Raw genomic sequence first — 22,979 nt, forward strand, 5'->3', positions numbered from 1 at the left:
GGGCTGTAAAGTTTGTTTACCAGTATAAGGTAGTCCCTTTCCCTTAGAAGTGTTCTGGAAAATAACCTCAGGTGGCAGGAACATGAAAATGCAAGATAGTCTTGAAATATATTTATGTTATCTGCAGGAACTGGGCTCAAACCGAGCCCCTAGTTGTATGTGTATACATAGATAAATCTTACAGTCGAAGACTGCTCTTTGTGATCTGGCATGGCCCTTGTTCCTAGAAGATATTCAGTGAATATTTGCTGCCTGAATGAATGACAGTGGCACCTACTGATTTATTTGTAATTCTGGGTTTCTTTAATAGGATGTAGGATGTAGAGGGAAAATGAGAAAACTGTCTTGTTTCTGTTAAGGATTATGTTGGCATTTGTCAAAAAGTACTTTAATTTCAGCCTGTCTTCATGGATTGATCCTAACTTCAACGTAATACTTAGAAGTCATAATCTGAGTCTTAATCCTGACCTCGGGTCATTTTTCTGGGACTAACTTTCTTCATATGAATTTTAGTGCTTTGGAGTTAAAATCATTAGTTCCCAGATTGTTGGAAGTCATGATTCTTTGGGGAAACACCAGGAGATACTGACTTATTTGTCCCCTCTGTATGAACTGGGAATAGTTTGACTTGCTAAAAATATGACTGTTACAGAAAGAGAGGTCTCTACTTCCATAGCATATTTTTCTGTTACATTTGCCAAATGTTTATAATTATATTGCCTATCAGTCAATATTAGTGGGCAGCAAAAGTTTATCTGCAAATTGGAAGGTGACTGCCATGGTTTGATTTTAGCAACAGAGCACCTTTGTACAGTGTGTCAGAGAAACCTGGATCAGGTCTGGGTAACCACCAAAACTCTTTCTAGGCCTAGACACTGTTCTTCGTCCGGAGATCCCTCTCTTTTGCCACATGCCATTTTTCTTTTTCATTTTTTCCTCTTAAAATATCCCTCCCTCTTCTGCAGGAATGACATTTTTGTGTTCCTGCTAAGTACACGAGCTGGAGGACTGGGTATCAATCTGACTGCGGCAGATACAGTAAGTAACAAGAGCACAAAAATACACTGGATATGTGGTTTTCCTACTATAAATATGTTGTTCGGTTGGCCTTATCCTTTATTATATGTCACAGACTTTTTATTTCTTTGTCTCTTGTTGTGTTAAAAGACAATAGTGGCACTTTGCCTGGAACTGGAACATTTCAGCTTTCCTTTTGGGCTTTTCTCTCCCTTCTCTTATTCTAAGTTTCTTACACATTTATTCAACACATATTTAGTAAATGCCTCCTATGTGTCTGATAGTGTTTTAAACACTTGGAATATGTCAGTGAATAAACAAACTGGAAAAAAAAACCCAGTCAACTCAACTAACCAGATGTGTTTGTTTTAGGAGCTATAAGTGAACAAATCAAAAAGTTGTTTTATTACTCTTATGCATTATTCCATCATAGGAAAAACTCATATTTTTGTATCCCGAACGTATAAACATGGTTGGAGAGCAATGAAATTGGTGATTTAAAAAATAAAATAAAAAGACATCCCATCAAATTATCTATCCTTTTATGCCCAATCTCCTTGGAGGAATACTTCAGCATCTGAAAGGGAGAAGAAAAGAGCATTCCTTTTGTATCTCAGATTTATTCCCAGGTTACAAATATATTTAAAAACAATATCAGTAACCCTGACACATAAAAATGCATAAATGGGCAATTGTTTTGTAGAAGGCATGATTCTGCAAATGTCATTTAATGTGATCGTTGCGGTACCTCTCTGTGAAATACAGAGCATCAGAATCCCCACAAATATGAGGAGGATGCAAACTCTGGAGGGTCATGGAGAAATGAATGAAGTACAAAGGTGAAGAAGCTTGAATAAATTCACAACAGTAGAGCTGGAACTAGATCCCATGTTTCTCAGGTTCCACTTCTAGGCTGTGTTCATTCTTTCTCCTTGTTAACTGCTACACTGTAGAACTGCCCGCCTTCAAGAATGAAAAACAGATTCTGTAACATCACCAAGTAGAATATCAACCATAGGATTCAGCTGTACCTTCCTCGGCATCTAAACCACTTCAGCCAATTAACCATGCTGGGACACGGTTCCAGGGCCTGGGGACTGCTGGAGGCATAACTGGGTAGATTCTGTATCTTATGTGCACATCATCAGCCTCAGTCATCTTAAGAGAAGGCAGTCATTGGTGGTAGTGTTGTTCTTGTGGGTTCTCTGATGAGGTAGCTCACTTGGTGTCATATCAGTAACCTTTCTCTTTGCCCCTTGGTTCTCTACTCTAGTTTTCAAGCATACTGTCCCAGTTAGTCATACTCTTTTTTTTTTGATGAATTATTTTGGTTGTCAGTTTGTGGGTGATAGAGGGCAGATTCCATAGTTTTGGGGTTTCTTCAAATTAGAGAAATGAGACCTGGGTTTGAATCCCAGCTCTGCTGTTCACTATGTGAAAGTGAAACAGTTGCTTGACTGCCCTAAACCATAGTTTCCTCCTCAATAAAATAAATATAATAATCCTTCCTTCTCTCATGGTTGTGAAATGTCACCTAGAAACATGTGACCCCAGTGCCTGCACATTAATAGCCCTCAGGGATCCTGTGACCCTTGTAGCCCCAAATGAGAGAGCCAGGTCCAGGACTTCATTATTTATACTGGGCCCCAAATACCCCTCCTTTCCCCTAGGCCTTGTCTGCCTGGCTCTGTGCTCAGCTCTGCTGCTGTGGGAAGGCTGGGGATGGGAGTCCAGGGAAGGCTCTGGATTCCCAGGGCGGGTGAAAACAAATTCACACATGATGTGAATTGAAGGGCCAGAGTTGGGGATTGGGAGCCTCAGAGGAGGAAGAGAGCCGATTGGGGAGGAAATACTCCAGAGCCTTGCACTGGTTCAGCCCTGCTGTGTCCTGGAGGCATGGCTGGAAGAGAGGTGGAAACTCTTAGGGGCTTCCCAGGGGGCAGTAGCTTCTTCTCCGGCACCTTTGTTCCCCTCCAGGGTTGGTTGATATTCCTCTCCTGTGTCTCTGCACAGCCCCCAGGAGCTGGGCCTGAGTTTATCTCTGGGTCTCCTGCTTCCCCTCCTCTCCACCCCCGACCCCGGGAAGCCTTTGTCTCAACATCCCAAGCACAGTTATCCTTAGAGAGGCCCAGGTACCTGTGTGAGAACGCCAGGCAGGTGGTGATCAAGCTAGGACGTGAACCCAGGAGTGAAGACTGGTAGTCCTGCCGCACCAGGGTGCTTCCCTCATACCAAGAGGTGACCAATGGGGGAAGTTGGGCACAGATTGGAGGATGAGTTATTTAGTTCCTTTAGGGGTCTTGAGACACTGTTTAGCATGTGGGTGGTCTCAGTCATTACATTTATGTAGTCTGGAAGGCCCCACGGCACCCCCCTTCACATCCCAAGCTTTACTCCAGCTGAGTGAAGCCAATGCATATTTTTTGTTTTGTTTTGGTTTTTTGGCTGTGTTGGGTCTTCGTTGATGTGTGTGGGCTTTCCCTAGTTGCGGCAAGCAAGGGTTACTGTTCATTGTGGTGCGCGGGCTTCTTATTGCGGTGGCTTCTCTTGTTGCAGAGACGGGCTCTAGGTGTGCAGGCTTCAGTAGTTGCAGTGCGCGGGCTCATTAATTGTGGCTCGCGGGTTCTAGAGCTCAGGCTCAGTAGTTGTGGCACACGGGCTTAGTTGCTCCGCGGCATGTGGAATCTTCCTGGACCAAGGATCGAACCCGTGTCCCCTGCATTGGCAGGCAGATTCTTAACCAGTGCGCCAGCAGGGAAGTCCCGCCAGTGCATATTTGAAACAGAGGGAGGAGCACGTAGGAACTGACCCAGACACAGATTCAATTCAGCAAAGTGAAAGTCCCAGGTTAAAGAGGACTCTCTGACAGCTGCCTAGGAGTTGGCAGCAGTGGGCCCAATTAGTCTTACTCTTAATGTGAGTACAAGATTCATCACTTTCTGCTAGCTGATCTTTTGGACTCCAGTCTCAGTCCCTAGCCCCATACCTCCTCTGTTAGTTTTTATACCCTTTATTAACCATGCTACTCCCTGGCTTAAAACTCTTCAGGGAGTCTCTGTCATCTACAAGATAAAGTATAAGCTCTTTTACACATACAAGGCCCTTCATTTTTGTGGCCTTTATCTCCCTTTCCAGCCTAATTGCCAGACTGTTACTCCTTCCAAAATTTATGTTCCAGAGGCGGGGAGAGGTTGGGGGCCTAGCATGGAAGAATGGTGAAAAGAAGGGGCTTTCAACAGTTGCCTGCAAGGCACTGGGAGAGTGAGAATCTGCCCAGTGTGGCGCCAGGGCATGGGCCGCCTCTGCCTATGTCTAGGGGGAGGTACTGCTCTCTCTCGGGGTTGGTGGATTTCCTGGCGACGCAACCATCATTTTGAGGGGGGACTCGGAGATCTTCATTGCCACTCGCCACCTCACCAGGCACCAGATTCCAACCCACCCCCCTTTCTCCATACGATGAAGTCCATCACCTCCCACCTAGATCCGGATTTGGGTCCACTTGGCGTCTTGCCACCAGGTCCAGCCATCAGTGTGGGGGCAGTGGGTCAAAGACGGCGACACGGACTCTGAGATCCGGGACGTCAGTAACCTGAGGAGGGGAAGGCTGGTGCACCCTCCCTACTTCCCACCACCTCCCTCTGCTCTCTCCCTCCTTTCCAGTCCCAAACCAGCTCACCAGAGTTGAAGCCAGCCCTCCAACTGTGTGAGCGTGGGGCATGGGCTGGGGGTGGGGTGGGGGTGGGGTGGGGGGCTGACTTCACAGTGACTAGCAGGTTTGCTAAGGGTTGGGTCTGTTAGGCTCTAGGGATCTGGAGTGCCCTTTGGCGCTTGGCAGGTACAGGTGAAAGCTGTGTCCGGTGCTCTCTGAAGGGCCTGTGGCCTGTGACTTCCAGTGGTCCAGTGGATGGATGGATGGATGCACGGACGGATGGATGGGATGAAAGAAGTGTTCCCATATTGGGGTACAGGGAAATCATTCTGGCTCTGACCTGATTTCTGTGCTAACTACAACAGCCTGTTTTGTGGCCTCAAACATATATTATACATGTGCTTTAATCGTTAAAGAAAAGCGTGCATTGTCCAGAAACAAAGACGTCATTTTTCAAAGAAAAAAACAAAAAAAATTATGTTCTGGTAATAACAATTGACCTGTTTCCTGAACCCACCATACTGTATCATAATATTACATTAACAGCTCCCTCATCATAGATCTTCGTCCTGGGCACTTTGTCTTCTTCCACCTGGTAAACTTCTGATTGTTTTTTTTGCGGTACGCGGGCCTCTCACTCCTGTGGCCTCTCCCGTTGCGGAGCACAGGCTCCAGGCGCGCAGGCTCAGTGGCCATGGCTCACGGGCCTAGCCGCTCCGCGGCATGTGGGATCTTCCCAGACCCGGGCACGAACCCCTGTCCCCTGCATCGGCAGGCGGACTCTCAACCACTGCGCCACCAGGGAAGCCCTTTCTGATTGTTTTTCAAAACCCAATTCAAGGTCAGGGGTTGCTGTTTTATATGGGCTGGTAAAGCCTCTCTGATAAGGTGACATTTGAACCAAGATCTGAAGAAAGTGAGAAAAGCAAGCCAGTTATGCATCTGGCAGAAAAGAATAGCATTCCAGGGAAAGGAGATAAGTACAGAACAAAGCCCTGAGGTGAGAACATCCTTGGCATAATCAAACAATGAAGCAAGCCCTTTGTAGGTGTGACAGAATGAATGAGGGCAGAGTGGTATAAAATGAGTGGCAGAAGCAGATTGTGTGGGGCTTAATAGGCCATGGTTAGGATTTTGAGGTGGGAGGCTACTGGAAGAACTTGAACAGAGGAAGAACTTTAGCTTGAGCTTAAATGTGTCCTTCTGGCTTCAGGGGGGTGGGGTGGAGAAGACTATAGGGAAGGAAGTAGAAGCAGGAAGTTCAGTTAGGAATTAGACACAAGACGATGGTGACTTGGACAAGGATTGAAGCAGTGGAGGTGATGAGAAGTAATTGGAATCTGCATGTAGTTTTAAGGTACAGCCAATGGCGTTTACTACTAGATTGGATGTGGATCATGTGGATCAAGGAGAACTCCAAGGTGTTCAACCTGAGCAACTGGAATGATGGAGATACCAACGACTGGTTAAGGGGAAGGTGTGGGGAGGAACAGGTTTGAGAGGGGAAATCAAGAGTTTGGTTTGGGGTTTTTTAAGTTCAAGACTCTTAACCAGACATTAAGTGGCATTGTCACCCAGGTGGTAGAGCATGGAATTTAGGAGAAAGTTTGAGGCTCAAGATGTATTTTGGAATCATCAGGTCATAGATAACATTTAAGGCCATGGAGCTGGATGAGGTCACCTGGGGAGGCCTAGCATTGGTTCATTTGATTAAAATATCTTTCCCTTCTTCTCAGCCTGCCTATGTCAGGTTTGGCCTATGGTTTCTTAAGGAATAGTTCACCTAGTCATTCATTTAAATGGCCAAAAAATAAGCAGGTTTGAGTGGGGCAGATCTGCATCATGCTTCTGGTTTTCACAGTTTGCCTTATGCAGGTAAGCTGGTCCTGCCAGTCAGAAAGAACCAAAGTAGGCCCCTAACCCCATAGCTAGAGGAGTAGAAGTAGGAATTCTCTTTATATCCTGGGGCGTAGAGAGAGGCTCTGAATATTCTGAGTCCCCAATTCCAAAATAATTTACATTTAATTTTGAGGGGAGGGCTGAGGGACTCATAAATTAGAACCTCCTGGAATACTCAGAAGAAATGAGACCACAGGATTGAAATGAGTGGGCTTCCCTGCTGGCACAGTGGTTAAGAATCCAGCTGCCAATGCAAGAGACACAGGCTCGAGCCCTGGTCCGGGAAGATCCCACATGCCGCGGAGCAACTAAGTCCGTGCGCCACAACTACTGAGCTTGTGCTTTAGAACCTGTGTGCCACAACTACTGAAGCCCGCGCACCGCAACAAGAGAAGGTACCGCAATGAGAAGCCTGCGCACCACAACAAAGAGTAGCCCCCGCTCACTGCAACTAGAGAAAGCCCGCGCACAGCAACGAAGACCCTATGTAGCCAAAAATAAGTAAATAAAATAAAAGATTTAAATGAGTTGCTAGATAAAGCTTTGTGTGGAGTTAAGTTATACTTGCTGTGTGTGTATTATTAGAGAAACAATAAGCTTAATTGCTTGCCTGGCATTTTTCCTTTGTTCTGAGATTTGTTCAGCTTTGGAAGATCCCCAGAACCATTAATGGACAAGGAAGAGGTTAGTCTGCCTAAAATGTCAGGAAAAACTTAATGTTTTATGATTGAGAGTACATTTATAAACGTGTATTTGTAAACATTGGGATTATGTCTGGCTCACTCTGTTAGTAAAAACATGATTTTAGCATGAAATTAATGGCAACTGCCCCTCACTGCCTGTGTTGTTCTTTGTGTATTCTTCTTGGAGTAGGGATCTCTTTGCATTTGACATTGTTTAGTGAGAAATTGTTATAAACTGCACTGTTGGTTTTGTTTGTGTGAGATCTGTTTTAAATGTTTATGTGTAGAGAGAGATTGAAGAGCTTTTGTCCCTTAGTAACAGTGTGAGAAGTCTTATGTCCTGTGAGACAACATGGGGCAGCTTTCAGCCCTCCCAAGGGACTGAACTTCCACCTGTTCTCTTGGGGAAAAAAAGAGTGAGTTCCACCCTCCAAGTGTTGGTCAGCTTTTTCCAGTTGTTCCTCTAAATTTTCCTGTTTTCCATTTCACTCCCTCATCCCCTGAAACTCCCTGTTATATTGACCTGTATAGCCAGGCGCCTCCACCCCATCTCAGCTCCCACCTTCTTCCCTTGCTTCCCCTCCCAGTGCCCGCCCAGCTTGGTGTTTACAACTTCATAAAGGTGCTGACAAGTAATTTATTTCCCCTTAGTCATTGTTGGGCCACACATTGTGGACTGACTAGCTTTAATGTTTCCTAGTTAAGTCAGCTGTTGTAGTTCTTTAATTGTTATTTTCTCTAGAATGTCTCACTGAGCTCCATAAACAAAGATGTCATCTCTGTCCTATTCTAATGGGCATGGTCTCCCCTGACTCCCTCTCCCTGAGTTCATGTCATGGTTGATTCAGTGTTCATTTTATTGTCAAGTTAGATAATAACCATACATCGAACTTGGTTTTTAGTTCTCTCTGTTCTTATCTTAACCCACTAGCTTACACATATTTCATATTCTTTTTCCCTGGGTCTTTTTCTAAGTAGAATCTTTCTTTTTTTTTCTTTTTAAACGTCAATAGCTTATTGGATAGGGTTAAGTAGAATCTTATTTTATTCTCTCTTTCTCCCCAGTTCCTCACCTCTTTTAATCCATTTGAATGATAGATAGCCACTAAACTGGGGGAAGGGGGGACTTTAAATTGCAAGCCTATCTCTTAGGCTTTAATCTTATTGTTTATGATCTCAAAAGAACCCAAGTTGAATCAGGTTTGGTTGCCACTGAGACTTCCAGGAAGAAAATGTAAATATGGAGGAAACACCTATGAAATGATTCATAATATAGGATTCCCCATTATGAATTCATGCTGAACCATTGCCTTAGGCTTGGACTACTAAGGTACTATCTTTGGGATGTGACATCAACTCTCATTTTCCACATATGTAGGTCATGTTAGGTATGTTGGGCAAATAATGACCCTCCCCCCCAGTCCAATTGGAGGTCTCCTTTTCTTTTTTTTTTTTAAAGATCAATTTTATTTTTGGCTGCGTTGGGTCTTCGTTGCTGCGCAAAGGCTTTCTCTAGTTGTGGCAAGGGGGGCTTCTCTTGTTGTGGAGCACAGGCTCTAGGTGCACGGGCTTCAGTAGTTGTGGCATGTGGGCTCAGTAGTTGTGGCTTGTGGGCTCTAGAGTGCAGGATCAGTAGTTGTGGCGTATGGACTTAGTTGCTCCATGACATGTGGGATCTTCCCGGAATCCACTGCGCCACCAGGGAAGTCCAGAGGTCTCATTTTCATTAACTCTGTCTTCTCTTCCTTTGTTCTCCCTGAAAGTTTAAACTGAATTTTCTAAAATTTTTCATATCCTGTTGAAGCTCAGAATATCCTGTGGCTAAACTCCTCTACAAGTGACAAACATTGTGTACTTCCAAATCCTAGATCTGTGGACACTGTGGATTAACAATAAGCTTTCATAATGATTTTCTTTCTTTGGCAGGCAGTTTGTAATTTTTTCCTCAAGGATTCTAACCTACACTATAAAAACTGAGGGATTATACCTCATATGAAAGCAAGACAAAAGGAGCGCCAGAAGAAAGAGCCAGTGGGGGTCCTTATTAGTAGAGGCAAGAGCATTGAAAATACTGATGCCTTTTATCCATCTTTACCTCAAGTGAATTCTGAAGAAAATGGCAGAAGAATTGCTTCCATTTTTAAATGAGAAAATAAATTACTTAGGAATGGTGTTAAGCAAGGGAAAAAGCATCTAGAGGAAGAGTGTCAAGAGAAATCAATCACTCTTCAGCCTACATTTTTTTTTTTTTTTTTTTTTGCGGTACGCGGGCCTCTCACTGTTGTGGCCTCTCCCGTTGCAGAGCACAGGCTCCGGACGCGCAGGCTCAGTGGCCATGGCTCACAGGCCCAGCCGCTCCGTGGCATGTGGGATCTTCCCAGACCGGGGCACAAACCCATGTACCCTGCATCAGCAGGCGGACTCTCAACCACTGCGCCACCAGAGAAGCCCCAGCCTACATTTTAAGGCTCTATCTAGTTTTGATCACACCTTAGAGTTTCTAGTATCAATTGACTAATATTTGTAGAATTCTACTTTGTACTGGTGGATGGTGTCTGTCCTCAAATAAGACTAGACAGGAAGATTTTTAAAATATGTAATACACACAAAACAATTGGTCACCTTTAGAAGGTAGCAGTTAAGTGGGAACTTGGACCAGGATAGGTGATGCAACATTTTGCTAATAGTGCACGTTGCGGAAGGAGACTATTAGGATTGTGAACTCAGGCCAGTCTCTTCCTAATTTGTAAGATGAAGGAAATATATAAGGTTTTTTTGAAAATTTAGTGAGATATGTATGCACATCTGTTTTAAGTGCTCAAAAGGTTTCAGCCAGTGTTACTTCTAATAGGAATTCATGAGGAATAGGAAAAGGAGACGTTGTTACAGGCAAGAGAAATCAGGGAGGTCTTCCTGAAAGTGGTGAAGCTTAAACTGAACCTTAATCAACAGAGAAGAGTTGAAGGATTGATTGTTAGTCAGAAAATCAGCTTAAGCAAGAAGTAGTACAAACAAACGTAATATAAGTGAGGGATACCAAAGAGACCTATCTGACAAAAGGGAAGGGGTGCTTTTATATTAGGAAAGAATAAAAATGAAGTTGTCTTAGTATAGCAGGACCTGATTATTGAGGGGAGCTTGGACTTGGTGTGTAACAGCATAATCGACAGAGAGATGGAATGGTCTCCAGTGGTACCCCAAGTAGACTGAAGAAGAAAGAGACAGATCTCAGAAGCCTGCTGGTCTAGAAACATTAGTGAGCCAGATGTAGGTGGTGAGGGCCTGGTCAAGGAGGACAGTGGACTGTAGAAAGGATAGGTTTGTTTCTGAAGAAGCACTGGCTGGATTTGGTGACTTGGTTGAATGTAGAGGAGGACGCATGAGAGATAGGGGTCATTTTGAACTGGCTTTCTTTTAGGAGGTCTACTGTATTGATAGTAGCCTCAGGGCTGAGGACCCAGGAGTCTGTTGGTTTTAGGATCACTGGTGGGGCAGGGGAGGGGGGAGTACATTTTGTTGTTGTTTGTGTTTGCTGTTTAGCAAACTAGAAGTAACTTCCAGAGAACCCTTTAAACATTTCTTGCCTGGAATTCAAGAGACAGGAAATGACCCTGTTAATGAGAACCTGAGAATGCCAGGAAAGCCATGTCTGCCTCTTACAAGGTAGGCCTAGGGTTAAAGAGAAGGCTTTCACATCCCTCACATCCCAGGCCCACTGCTTATTTAGGCGGTGTGATCTTGGATAAAATCTCTTATTCCTCTGTGTCTCAGTTTCCTCATCTATAAAAAGGGGGTTTTAAATAGTACCTAAATCATAGTGGTAGTGGGATTTAAGTGAGTTAATACACATAAAGCACGTAGTACAATGACTGGCAAATAGTAAGCCCTGAGTGTTAACTATTAATATTGTTGCCACTCCCTCTTTTTAAATGAAAACCCTGAAAAACGCTCAGAGTATGTCTCTTTTGCCCAGGGCAGATGAGGGAATGGCTTGGTTTTATGAGTAGATAGATACCTGTTCATCTTTATATCGTAGAAAAAAATCTGGCATCAGACTATTGAAATAGATGAGTGGCTGGGTTGCTGTCAGAATTCCTAGTATTGCCCTGAGAGTGCCTCATTTTTGCTGTATTCTTGTCCTGCCTATGCAGGTGATATTTTATGATAGCGATTGGAACCCCACTGTGGACCAGCAGGCCATGGACAGGGCCCACCGCTTGGGGCAGACAAAGCAGGTTACCGTGTACCGACTCATCTGTAAGGGCACCATTGAAGAACGCATTCTGCAGCGAGCCAAGGAGAAGAGTGAGGTAAGCAGAAGGCAAAGGAAGTATTGTGCTGGTAGAGAAAATAGTCCAGCCACATTGACTGGACTAAGACTAAGACTGACTTGGCTTTCGTTGGTCATGAAAGCACTAAAATTTCATGTGAATAGAAAATAAAATGAGGTCCCATACAAAAGCAGTGTACTGCCCTGGCCATTCCTTACTCCTTTTCTACCAGAATGGTGTCTACAACCTACATTCAGCTGTTATTCATGTGAAGAGGACCCCAAGTCATGGCCTTTTCCTATTTGACATGGTTTCACATTCAGGGGAAGAAGGAATGGCGTTTGCTCTCACCCTAGTACTCTCAGTGTGACCGGCCTCTGAGTTGTGTGACAAATTTGCTGGTTTCTAAAGAAATGATTATTTGGGGTTCTTTTCCTTCTTGATTCAGTATTATTGGACCTTATAGCTATCAATTAACAGTTGCAAGCAAAGAAGTTCTCCTTTCTATTGGACAAATGACCTGGATGAGCCAGTCACACGAATGAAAAAGAAGTAGGAAATCCAGGGGCCTCACCAGAGAACAGATTAAGAAAGATGTTTCTTTCTTTCTGAATATTTGTCATAAGGGAATGGATGCCTGATGGTGGTGGTTTTTGATCTGCTTTGATATTCAGATTCAGCGGATGGTGATTTCTGGTGGAAACTTCAAACCGGATACCTTGAAACCCAAAGAGGTGGTTAGCCTTCTTCTAGACGATGAAGAATTGGAGAAGAAATGTATGTACTCTAGACCTCTTATTAACGCTCTCTCCTCCTTACAGAGATGTTTCTTTAGCCCCACTCTTCTGGAAATGAAAGGCGCCTTTGACTGTGCCAAGGGGAGGCAAAGCCAAAGACTGTCTGGGGAGAAACATTTTTTTGGTTAATATTTTATATTAAAACCCAAAGAAGGATGTATTATGGAGTAGAAGGAAAAATTCGTGTGTATTGTTAGAGTAATATGACTTCAAATAAATGGGTACCAGGAAGGCTATATCCCTTGACACCTCAGCAGTAATGAATTTACTCTGTTCTATCCAGAGAAATGTTTTTATGGAAAAGTTGGAAAAGCACACTGCTGTATGTAACATACAAACGCTTCTCCCAGTACTTCTGGCTTTTGAGAACAATGGGTTTCAGTTTCAGACTTACCTTGTAAACCTCTGAGGACTTCGACAGCATCACATCAGAAAATGTGATGAAGCACCTTTCTTATGGGGCTCACATTTGCCACCACCTTCTAAAAACCTTTCAGGACTCTGTGCAATGCAGAGATATTAAAAGACTGAAAAGAAAAGGAAAAAGAATAAAAGGCAAGGAAAGGCCCATGACAGTGTCACTGAATCGTGATTTGAACCCCAAAACTGTTAAGAATCCAAGGAACTCTGTTCATTCTCCAAGTTAGAAAACCACCAGTTATCTGCCTTAGATGGATAGAAGTCATACCTTCAATCATAAATATAAAAGAATATGGCCACCTTAATTTCAGAGAATGAGGATTAGGATTGCCACAGATACTTCATCAGATCTTTATAAAATTTTCTTGACAGTGAGACTCCGACAAGAAGAGAAACGGCAGCAGGAGGAAACCAACCGAGTTAAAGAGCGCAAGCGCAAGCGGGAAAAATACGCAGAGAAGGTATGTCAAGTTTGGGGTGGTGGACAGGGACTGATGGGGGTGCAGAGTGGTCCTTACAGAAGAGTCTTCAGGGTACAGGCTTGTCGTCTTGGTTACTGGTTGGTGTCCAGCTCCATCTACGTGTGCTATACAGCAGTTCTGTCCTGATAGAGAATCAAGCAGGAGAAATGCAGCCTTGGTAGAACTGTACTCCCCACACAGACATAATTACATGTGTCTGTGGTTACATGTAATTATGGACACCATTTGTTGGGACTGTTAAAAAGCATAAGTCTAATAAATGTAAGATGGATGTTATATTATTAGATTCCGTAGAATCTTAGAAGGGACCTAAGAGGTCATTAGATCCAGTCTTTCTGCCATAGTTCTGCTAGTGCACCATTCATTGTCATCTACTACTGGAAAAATAAATCGTTGGCCAGTCTGTTCATCTTTTTCTCCAATTCATGCCAAGGATTTGAGTTGTTTTTGTCTCCCTTCTGACATTTCCTACTTGAGCCCACCAGGCTAGCTGCAAAGTGGGATGTAGTTCCCCTACATTTCTCCCTGTCTTGCTGTTTCTACCAAAGTATATCAGTAATCCTTACCCCTGATCTTTACTGATACATAAATCAGAAATGAGGTCTCCAGGACTTACTCTTGTTTCAGGAGTCAGCCCATTAGTTCTGACTAGGTTCCCAGACTTACCATGCCTAAAGACTGTTGGTTTGAACAAATAAATAATTAGTTAATTAATTTAAAAATAAATAAATAAAGGCTGTTGGTTTGAAACCATTTTATTACCTTCCAGAAAGTGGCTCCTAATTTCTTCTGGTGGGTTTGGCTTACCTTTGGGTTGTGCTGAAATTCAGGCATTGCCATAGCTCTGGGCCCTCAAGTCAGACATTTGTCCATGTATCATTTCCCTGGACTGTTTGGTTTGTCTGAAGCATGTTGTCTAGTCACATGTTAAAGCTGGTTGTGCTTTAAGTGGAGGTCCACTTCTTCCTCTTATGCAAGCTTGTATAGGGCCTCGTGTCCCTTTGGCTGTATGGCCCTGATGGTCAGCAGCCTAGGAGCCTGTCTATATTATATGTTCATCTTCTGATAGACACACCAGCTCAATCCACACCCTCGATTGTACCTTCTGCTAAGCAGAACTATTTCTAGCCTGAAGGATGCCCTTGGTACTCACTATATTTACAGAGTTGAAAAAAAATCTTAGGAATGAAGGCTCACGTTCTTCCTAGTCTGGGCTGCTATTTCTACCCATGTTCTCAGGTTCTCTTTTATGACTCCACTTTCAAATTTCTAACCCATTGCTTACTACTATTCAGAAACAATAGCAAAGAAGAAAGGGTGATTTTCTTCAACAGGACATTGTAGGATTTACTGAGTTTGCATCAGGTGCCATCCCTACTCTGAATAAGAAGTTTCAGATAAATACCCAGTGATAATATAAACTACACAAAGACATACCGTATTAACCCTAATATAGGTCTAGATACAAATGCCGTTAGGTGCAGTGGATGGGTGTGATCCCCAGAATTTTCTAAGCACTTTCTGTTCTTCCACATCTCTCATCTGTGACAAAGCCCTCCTGAACTTGGCTCTAGAACTGTTTAGTGTAGCTTAGTCGCTCAGTCTTTAAGCGTAAATTGAGGAAATAATGAAAAGCCACTTCAGTATTCCTTATGTGTAATAAGAACCTTCATTCCCCTTATACATATTTAAAAAGAAGGCAGAGTGAAAACAGATGTGCGGAAAATATACTAAGAGCACGGGCCCTCCCTCTTGTGGGGCTGCATCACTTCAGCCCCTGAGAAGTGCTGCAGCTTGGCCATGCTGGAAGCTGACCATGCACCGCGCCCTGTGAGGATTAGGTTTGGCACAGCTTCAGTTCAGTGTGACTGGCCTTTCAACTCTGTATTATTGTGCCAGAATATGCATAAACTCTTACTAAGCCATCCCTTTCCTCCTTCCTTAGGATTTTTTCTTCCTTTAATAATATGCTAATTGAATAAAATGAAACCTAGAACTTTACAAAGAGTCAAATTTCTGTCATCACTTTCTTCTCCAACCCCACTTTTCTCTTGGTGCCTATCCTCATCCTTTTTCCATATTTCTTGATTTGTGTGTTCCCAGAAGAAAAAGGAAGATGAATTGGATGGGAAAAGGAGAAAGGAGGGTGTGAACCTAGTGATCCCATTTGTTCCTTCGGCTGATAACTCCAACCTCTCTGCAGACGGGGATGACTCCTTCATTAGTGTGGACTCAGCCATGCCCAGCCCTTTCAGTGAGGTGAGGCTCCTTTTAGATGCCTTCATCACAGCAGTGGGGACTGTGTCCTGACCTGGTAGCCTTTGCTTTTCCAGGAGTTCTCCTGCCTTGTAGAAGGGGTTACATGTGGAATCCATGGGAAGAAAAGCAAGTGAGGACAGGCTGCCTTCTTTGGAGCCAAAGCAGGGGGTCTAACTCTCAGGAGTGAAGCCAGGCAGGAGAGGCAAATGGTGGTGAGACCTGAGAAGCACATACTGATGTAGGCACGAGGGCCATGGGCTGCGGGTGCTAGGAGGGGGGGTGATCATGACCCTTTTGCCTCTAGATCTCCATCAGCAGTGAGCTGCACACCGGCTCTATTCCCCCCGACGAGAGCAGCAGTGACATGCTGGTCATTGTGGATGACCCAGCCTCCTCAGCCCCTCAGTCTCGAGCCACCAACTCTCCTGCTTCCATAACGGGCTCCGTGTCAGACACTGTGAACGGTAAGTGATGCTGCTGTCCCATACAGCTTGGGTGAGGTCCTGATTCCTTCTTGGATAATGCCGTTTTCTACTTTCTTTAAAGAAGAGTGGAGTAGAGCAAAAAGAATTGGTAGCCTCATTCTTTCATTAGTCGATTCAAGTGAAAGGGAGAATGAGAAGGTTTAGGGAATGTAAAATAAGAACTTCATAAAGATTTCAAACTTCTTTGTTTTCTAGCCATTCCTGTCTTTCATGTTTCACCCTTATTTTTGCCAGTTTTTAATTATAGTTAGCTTTTCCAGGCCTTTCCTCACTTTGTTCTGTGGGGCCCAGTGTTGCTGCTATTTCTTGAGGACTTCTAAGTTTAAAACCTGGAAGTAGGGACTTCCCTGGTGGTGCAGCAGTTAAGAATCCGCCTGCCAGTGCAGGGACACGGGTTCAAGCCCTGGTCCGGGAAGATCCTGTATGCCACGGAGCAACTAAGCCCATGCGGCACAACTACTGAGCCTGCGTTCTGGAGCCCGCGAGCCACAACTACTGAGCCGGTGTGCAGCAACTACTGAAGCCTGCATGGCCTAGAGCCTGTGCTCCGCAACGAGAGAAGCCACCGTACTGAGTAGCCCGCGCACCGCAATGAAGAGTAGTCCCCGCTCGCTGCAACTAGAGAAAGCCTGCATGCAGCAACGAAGACCCAACACAGACAAAAACAAAACATAAATTAATTAATTAATTTAAAAAAACAAAAAACAAAAAACCTTGGGAGTAAAAGTTGATTCTCCAAGGCAGGAAAACATTGGAGTGTGCAGGTGAATCACAGGTGCACGTCTCTGGAGTTCATTTAGTAATGATCTAGTTCAAAGAAGAAATTCAGGAGTAATGGCACCACTCTTAGAGAATGAAAAGCAGCTTGAGGTGTCAGGCTGTTGTAGCTATTTACAGTTCTTACTAACGCTGTGTGATGCTGTGTCCCAGCCATTAAATTGAGGCGTAGACCTCCCTGGGAGTCCTGAAACAAACACCCTGAAAGCCATCTTCCCTGTCCAGGAGAAGAGTCTGTTAACAAATGAAGAAATAAACTTTTTTCCCTCTTGGCCCATTTGTTCCCATAGGAATTTCCATTCAGGAAATGCCGGCTGCAGGACGTGGTCATTCAGCCCGAAGCCGAGGCCGCCCCAAAGGTTCAGGAAGCACAGCCAAAGGAGCAGGGAAGGGCCGGAGCCGGAAGTCCACCGCAGGCAGTGCTGCTGCAATGGCAGGAGCCAAAGCAGGGGCTGCCGCGGCCTCTGCAGCTGCCTATGCTGCATACGGGTACAACGTGTCTAAAGGTGCGGAAGCCCCAGGGGACTACGGGCTCCATTCTGGTCGGGGACAGTCGGAAGGGTCTACTGAGCATTCTGCCAGGTAGAGCAAGTAGGACACCTCCAGGCCCAAAGCTCCTTCCCAAGCCCATGTTGGATTCTGCCTCAGCATTGAGTGGTCCTGACTCTCTCCTTGCCCTTGTGACTTGGCACAGTACTGCCTTCAAAGCGTAAGTAACTGTGAAAACAGAGAAAGCTGAATTTTAAACAGAATTTCTCCTGCTTTGAGAACTGATTTTTTTCCCCCGGACCCACATTTTAATAATTACATTTCAGTAGTCAAGTTAACTTTTACCCAGCCTTGTGCTCCATCACCTTAGGGTTAAACACCTGCTGTAGGGAATTCCCTGGTGGTCCAGTGGTTAGGACTCAGTGCTCTCACTGCCGAGGGCCCAGGTTCAATCCCTAGTCGGGGAACTAAGATCCCACAAACCACGTGGCGCCAAAAAAAAACCAAAACCAAAACAAAACCAAAAAAACAATACCTGCTGTGTGCATAGGAGTATAACACGTGGACCCCGCACCTGAGTGTATAATGAAAATTAGAAGGGGAAGCTGGGCATAGAATTTGTTTAGCAGCAGTACAAGGCAGTATGCGTGTCCTGAATGAAGGAAGAGGGAAGGCCTTAATTCTGGTTGTAGATCAGAAGAAGGAGGAACCGTGGATTTGATGACAAAGTTGCCAGGCTAATTCAGAAGGAAAGAGAAGGATGGTGAAGGATTTAAACTGGCGACAGAGAGTTAACAGTGACCAAGGCACGTTGGGGGTCACTGAGCAGGTCAGTCAGGCTGTGCTGAAGAGGAGCTGCGGGAGTCAGGGTTGGAAGGACCTGCTGGGCGAGAGCTTACCCGGTGTGTGACCAGGGGCTCTGGGAAGTTTGAGAAGGGAAGTAGCTAGCTATTGTGACCATGAGCTGTGGAGGATAAGGGTAGCGGTGGAATGTAGGGCATCTGAGAGCGGTGAGAAGGGCACCCTCACCATGCACAGACCTCTCTCCCATTGGAAACGCGGGCTTAGGATTTAGGGCTGCTGCAGCAAGTAAGGGGAATTTTTGGATAGAAAGTTCTCAGTAAGTGTTAGGCTACCTCCCCTTTCTCCTCCAGGGATAGCAGCCTTCATTTATCTGTTCATTCAACAAATATGAAGTATGATAGCCTACCCCAGTGTTTCTTAACCTCTTGCCAGCTCATCACACCCTTGGAAAATAACAATCATGGCAGTGGTCAAGGCTGCCATGGCAGGATTTCACCCACGGATGGGGCAAAGCATGACACTCATCATGCTTTCTCCCGGAGGCAACAGGGGGTAGAGTGTCACAAGAAAAATTGACAGTGCTTGGTGACTGGGAACGGAAAACAAGGGAAAGGACTGATCTGGACATTACCCACAGCTCCACTGTGGATGAGAGGAGACATGAGTCTGCCTGCTGAGAATTCATTCTTAGGAATGTTCAAAAGAGTTGTTGCCCAGGAAGCCATCGCTGGAGATGGGAGATTTGAACCAGGTCCTTAAAGTGGCAGGGCTTGGAGAGCAGGGGTAGCTGCCTCCAACACAAGGAGAATGCATGAATGTAGACACAGGATAGAATGGGCAGCCTTGTGTCCTCTGGCCAGACTGGGGAGTAGTGGGCATCTTCTGAAATTAAGGAGGAAGCAGCTGGGACTTCCTTGGTGGCGCAGTGGTTAAGAATCCGCCTGCCAATGCAGGGGACGTGGGTTCGAGCCCTGGTCCAGGAAGATCCCACATGCCGCGGGGCAACTAAGCCCGTGAGCCACAGCTACTGAGCCTGTGCTCTAGAGCCTGCGAACCACAACTACCTAGCCCACGTGCCACAACTACTGAAGCCCTCGCGGCTAGAGCCTGTGCTCCGCAACAAGAGAAGCCACCGCAGTGAGAAGCCCGTGCACCACAAGGAAGAGTAGCCCCCGCTCACCGCAACTAGAGAAAGCTGGCACATAGCAACGAAGACCCAATGCAGCCAAAAATTTAAAAATAAATACATAATTTTTTTAAAAAATAAAGAGGGAAGCAACTAATCACAAGTGGTGTCCTGAAAAGGAAGAACGAATGTGTAAGAAAATACATTAGTGCCTGTAAGTTACGGCTCATCCTGCAGCCTTGGCTTTCCCATGTTATATAATGTGTGCTCTGCCCTTCAGTGCCAAGGTGACATCTTTACTCCCTGTTGATGCGGTAATGTGGAGAGAGCTGGGTAGGTATCATTTTTCTCTTACTGAAAAAACAGTTGACAGGAAGAGCAAGCAAATATGCTAAGAAGAGTGGCAGGGAGGGGCTTCCCCACGACCTCATCTCCAGACCAGACTCCAGCAACCGAGGTCAGGCACTGAGGCACTCAGACAGGACTGGTGCTTATGCTCGTCTTGCCTCTCTTTTCCTCCCCACAGGAATCTCCGCCAGCAGTCCTCTGCAGACGTCCCTTGTTCGGCCTGCTGGCCTTGCTGACTTTGGACCTTCAAGCGCCTCTTCTCCCTTGAGCTCCCCTTTGAGCAAAGGAAATAGTGTTCCTGGGACTCCCAAGAGCCTCCACTTGACCAGCAGCCTAGCCCCAGACTCCCTGGTCCGGAAACAGGGCAAAGGCACCAACCCCTCTGGAGGACGGTAACCACCTGGCCCTCCAGCTTCCTTCAACCAAACCGGGGGCTAGAGTCCTGGCCTGCAGATGGTCTTTGGATGGCTTGCCCAGTGCAGCATCTTTCATCCCAAGCCAGAGGGCAGCGATGACCAGCTGCAGCAAGGGAAAGACAGGCAGGTGGTTGGCGTGAGCACTTTGATCACCTGTGTCTCAAGAGGAATGCTCTGGGGTTGCCTGTAGGAAGAAGGCCCAAGGACAGGGATCAGGCCCACAGCATCTCAAAGGAATTTATAGGCAAGTCTTAAACCTCATACTGGGGAAGGGCCTGACAGAGACCCTGTTTAGATGCTCAGGCACACAGTCTCCATCCCCATTCCACTCTTCGGCTCTGGCCATGTTCCTTGCAAAGGCTCAGCAAGTGCTGTGAAGAGCCTTCCACAGTGGAGACTTCTCTTAGGGCTGTGATTTCCTGTGGGGCTAGGAAGGGAGGAAATCATTTATGTGACGTCCTCAGTCGTGGGCAACTCCCCAAGTCTCCAAACCCCATTTGCCAGAGTGTCACGGTTGAGGAGAGCAGCGAATGCAGAAGAAGGTAGTGGTCTGTGAGGATGACAGAAGGCTAGAGGAAGCATGCCTGGAGGCAGTTGTTTTCCCAGCATTTCCTCCCCTGTCCTGCATGGTTCGCATCAGAGAACCTTCAGGTCCCACCAGCAACAGTAGCAGCAGCTCCCACTCCGGGACTCCCAGAAGCCAGTAAACAGACCAGGAGCCACCTCAATCAGCAGGACATCCTCACTGCCCCTCTTGCAGGCTCCCCTTGCCCTTCCTGAATGCACAGTCTCCCCACCCTTGCCCTTCAGCCCCCTGCTTGGCTGTATGCACTGTCTGTATTGCACTGAGAAAGGAAGGGATGGCGGAGTGAGCTGGAGAGGATGGAGAGAGGGCAGGCTCAGCACCCACCCTCCCAGCCCGGCCCCACCAGCCTGAGCTTGCTTCCCTCCAGGAGAGGCAAAGGGATGGTGTTGGCATGGGTGGTGTTTCTGCTTGCCCCCAGCCTGATGTCCCTGGTGGAGCAGGTGCTTCTGGGCGGGCCAGCCTCTAATTTGCACACCTGAAAATCGCGGAATTGAGTTTAGATAGATTGATTTTTAAAACTTTTTTTTTGGGAGTAGGAGTGGTAGGGGAATCATTTAATTTAAATCATAAGATTCCCCTGCCCAAATCCAGACTCCTGTGTACAGATGCTATTTAGAGGGAATCAGAAAAATGCCAAGCCTTTTTTCTCTTTGAATGTGCTGTCTATTTTTATAACTGAACTTGTACATATGTATAAAGAGAGACACATCTTTCTTTTACTAACTGGAGAAAAAAAATCTTAAATAAAATGGAGTGAGATAATTTTATGTAAATTGAGGTGTCTGTGGTCTTTGCAGCCGCCTCTCCTTGTGGGCATTGTAGGGCTCTTGGGGGAGTGTGGCAGGATGAAGGGGAAGCAGAGCCCCAACATCGTCATGGTTCTTGTGGTCAGGACACGTGGTCAGTGTGACGAGGAGTGCCCTGTGGGCGTTAATTGGGCATAGGAATTCGCCTCCAGCCATCAGAGAGGAGGCTTGACCAAGTGCCTGTCGGGCCAGGGCCCTCAGGGTGTGGGCTCCTTATGACTCCAGACCTTGCCTCCAGGACTTAGGCGTAGGCAGCTTGACCTGGTCCACCATTAGGCAGTTACATAGTGGTAATCTTAACACTGACGGATTCTTTCCCCAAAACCCACAAGTGAGAGATTTTCCTGGCAGTGTATAATATATAAAATCCCCAACTAATAGAAACTTTATTGTCCCAGTTTCTAAAACTGTGATGTGTGTACAAATGTGTGCATATAAACCCCAGAAACCTACCCCATTTGCAGTTCCAGTACCCACTGTCAATCAGTTAAGCCAGCAGAAATACTAAGGAACTGTGAAACGAACTCAGTGTTATCAGAGTTAGCTGTACTTGTAAGAATCATGAAGGAAAACAGTGAAATATGTTACTAGGGATTCCAAAGACATCCAGGCTTTGAAAACTTAGCTCTCTGATCAGCTGGAAAAGAATGAGTTCCCAGCCTGCACTGGCAGTGTTTCTCTGATTGAGTTAAATAAAACACTCACATATGCTCTTGCGTCACCTTTGAGCAGGGCTCGTGCTGTTCCGAATGTGCTGGCTGTGTGGCCTCCCAAGCCTTGGCTAACCCTGCACACCCTTGATTGGGGTGGCTGGCTCCTGAGAAGCTGCTGCTCACCCCGTCACAAGGGTGATGAGCCTTGTGTTCATTTTGTTGATCTTAAGTAGCACTGTCATATATGCTGGCTCTTTCTTTTCTTGCTGGTAAACTTGACCAAGGCCTCACACAGAGCAAGCCAGTGTCAGTTTCCCAATTAGCCATGCCCTATTGTCGTCACCACTGTGGCTCCTGGTCCACAAGCCCACTAGGATGGATCCTTTCCAGTTCTCATTACCCAGTGACAAGACTCTAGAACCTTGTCAAGGTCAGCAGTGGTCGTCTCTCTAGGGACCTGACAACTCAGATCCTCGCGTAGCTTCACCCAGATGCAGATGGGCTAGTATCCTCTCTTGAAAAGCATGTAAGTCTTGGATCAGAGCTCTCCAGTCTTCTGTGTCCCCAGACATGGTGCCATACCCGCCTTTTACCCATTTTCAATCCAGTCCCTGAAGAAACACAGCTAACATTTCATCTTGAGGGGTGCTCGCAGCCTTAATGTTGTTCCTCCTCACCTGTCCCTCCCTTACCTGAGGGTTCACAGATGGGGCTTGAATCTTAAAAGCAAAGGCTTCAAACTCGTTAACAGCTTGAGTCCTGTCTCCAAGTTATGACTTATGCTAGCCTGTCCACTCTCTGAAGACTGCGGCTCTCAGACTGTGAGAGATGGACAGCTCTCACCTGTGAACCCAAAGAGCCAGTCCCTTAACATAGAAAAAGACTGGGGAGGGCTCCTGCCTGCTAAAAGGAGCATCCCTCAGGGAGCCTGGAGGTCCAGTCCTCCAGTGCAGATCTCACTGGATCACAGTGAGGCCATCTTTTCGAACAGGTTTCCCTTGCCACATGAGCC

The 22,979-nt window shown here is 45.9% G+C and overlaps 1 protein-coding gene across 2 annotated transcripts in view; it reads left to right on the forward strand.

Annotated features, from left to right (window-relative positions):
• INO80 (INO80 complex ATPase subunit) overlaps positions 1-21,275 on the forward strand; it is a 131,773-nt gene extending 110,498 nt beyond the window's left edge. Inside the window, exons 29-36 of one of the 2 annotated variants that reach the window (XM_030842983.2) lie at positions 966-1,038; positions 11,400-11,558; positions 12,194-12,296; positions 13,109-13,197; positions 15,322-15,477; positions 15,782-15,941; positions 17,030-17,245; positions 19,685-21,275. In XM_030842983.2, coding sequence (XP_030698843.1) covers positions 966-1,038; positions 11,400-11,558; positions 12,194-12,296; positions 13,109-13,197; positions 15,322-15,477; positions 15,782-15,941; positions 17,030-17,245; positions 19,685-19,902 — 1,174 coding nt within the window. In that variant the 3' untranslated portion in view covers positions 19,903-21,275. The remainder of the gene's footprint in view (positions 1-965; positions 1,039-11,399; positions 11,559-12,193; positions 12,297-13,108; positions 13,198-15,321; positions 15,478-15,781; positions 15,942-17,029; positions 17,246-19,684) is intronic. The other variant, XM_030842984.2, reaches the window with a different exon arrangement.
• The last annotated feature ends 1,704 nt before the right edge of the window (positions 21,276-22,979 follow it).

Source organism: Globicephala melas, chromosome 2 (assembly GCF_963455315.2).
Source record: "Globicephala melas chromosome 2, mGloMel1.2, whole genome shotgun sequence".
NCBI classification, from domain to species: Eukaryota; Metazoa; Chordata; class Mammalia; order Artiodactyla; family Delphinidae; genus Globicephala; species Globicephala melas.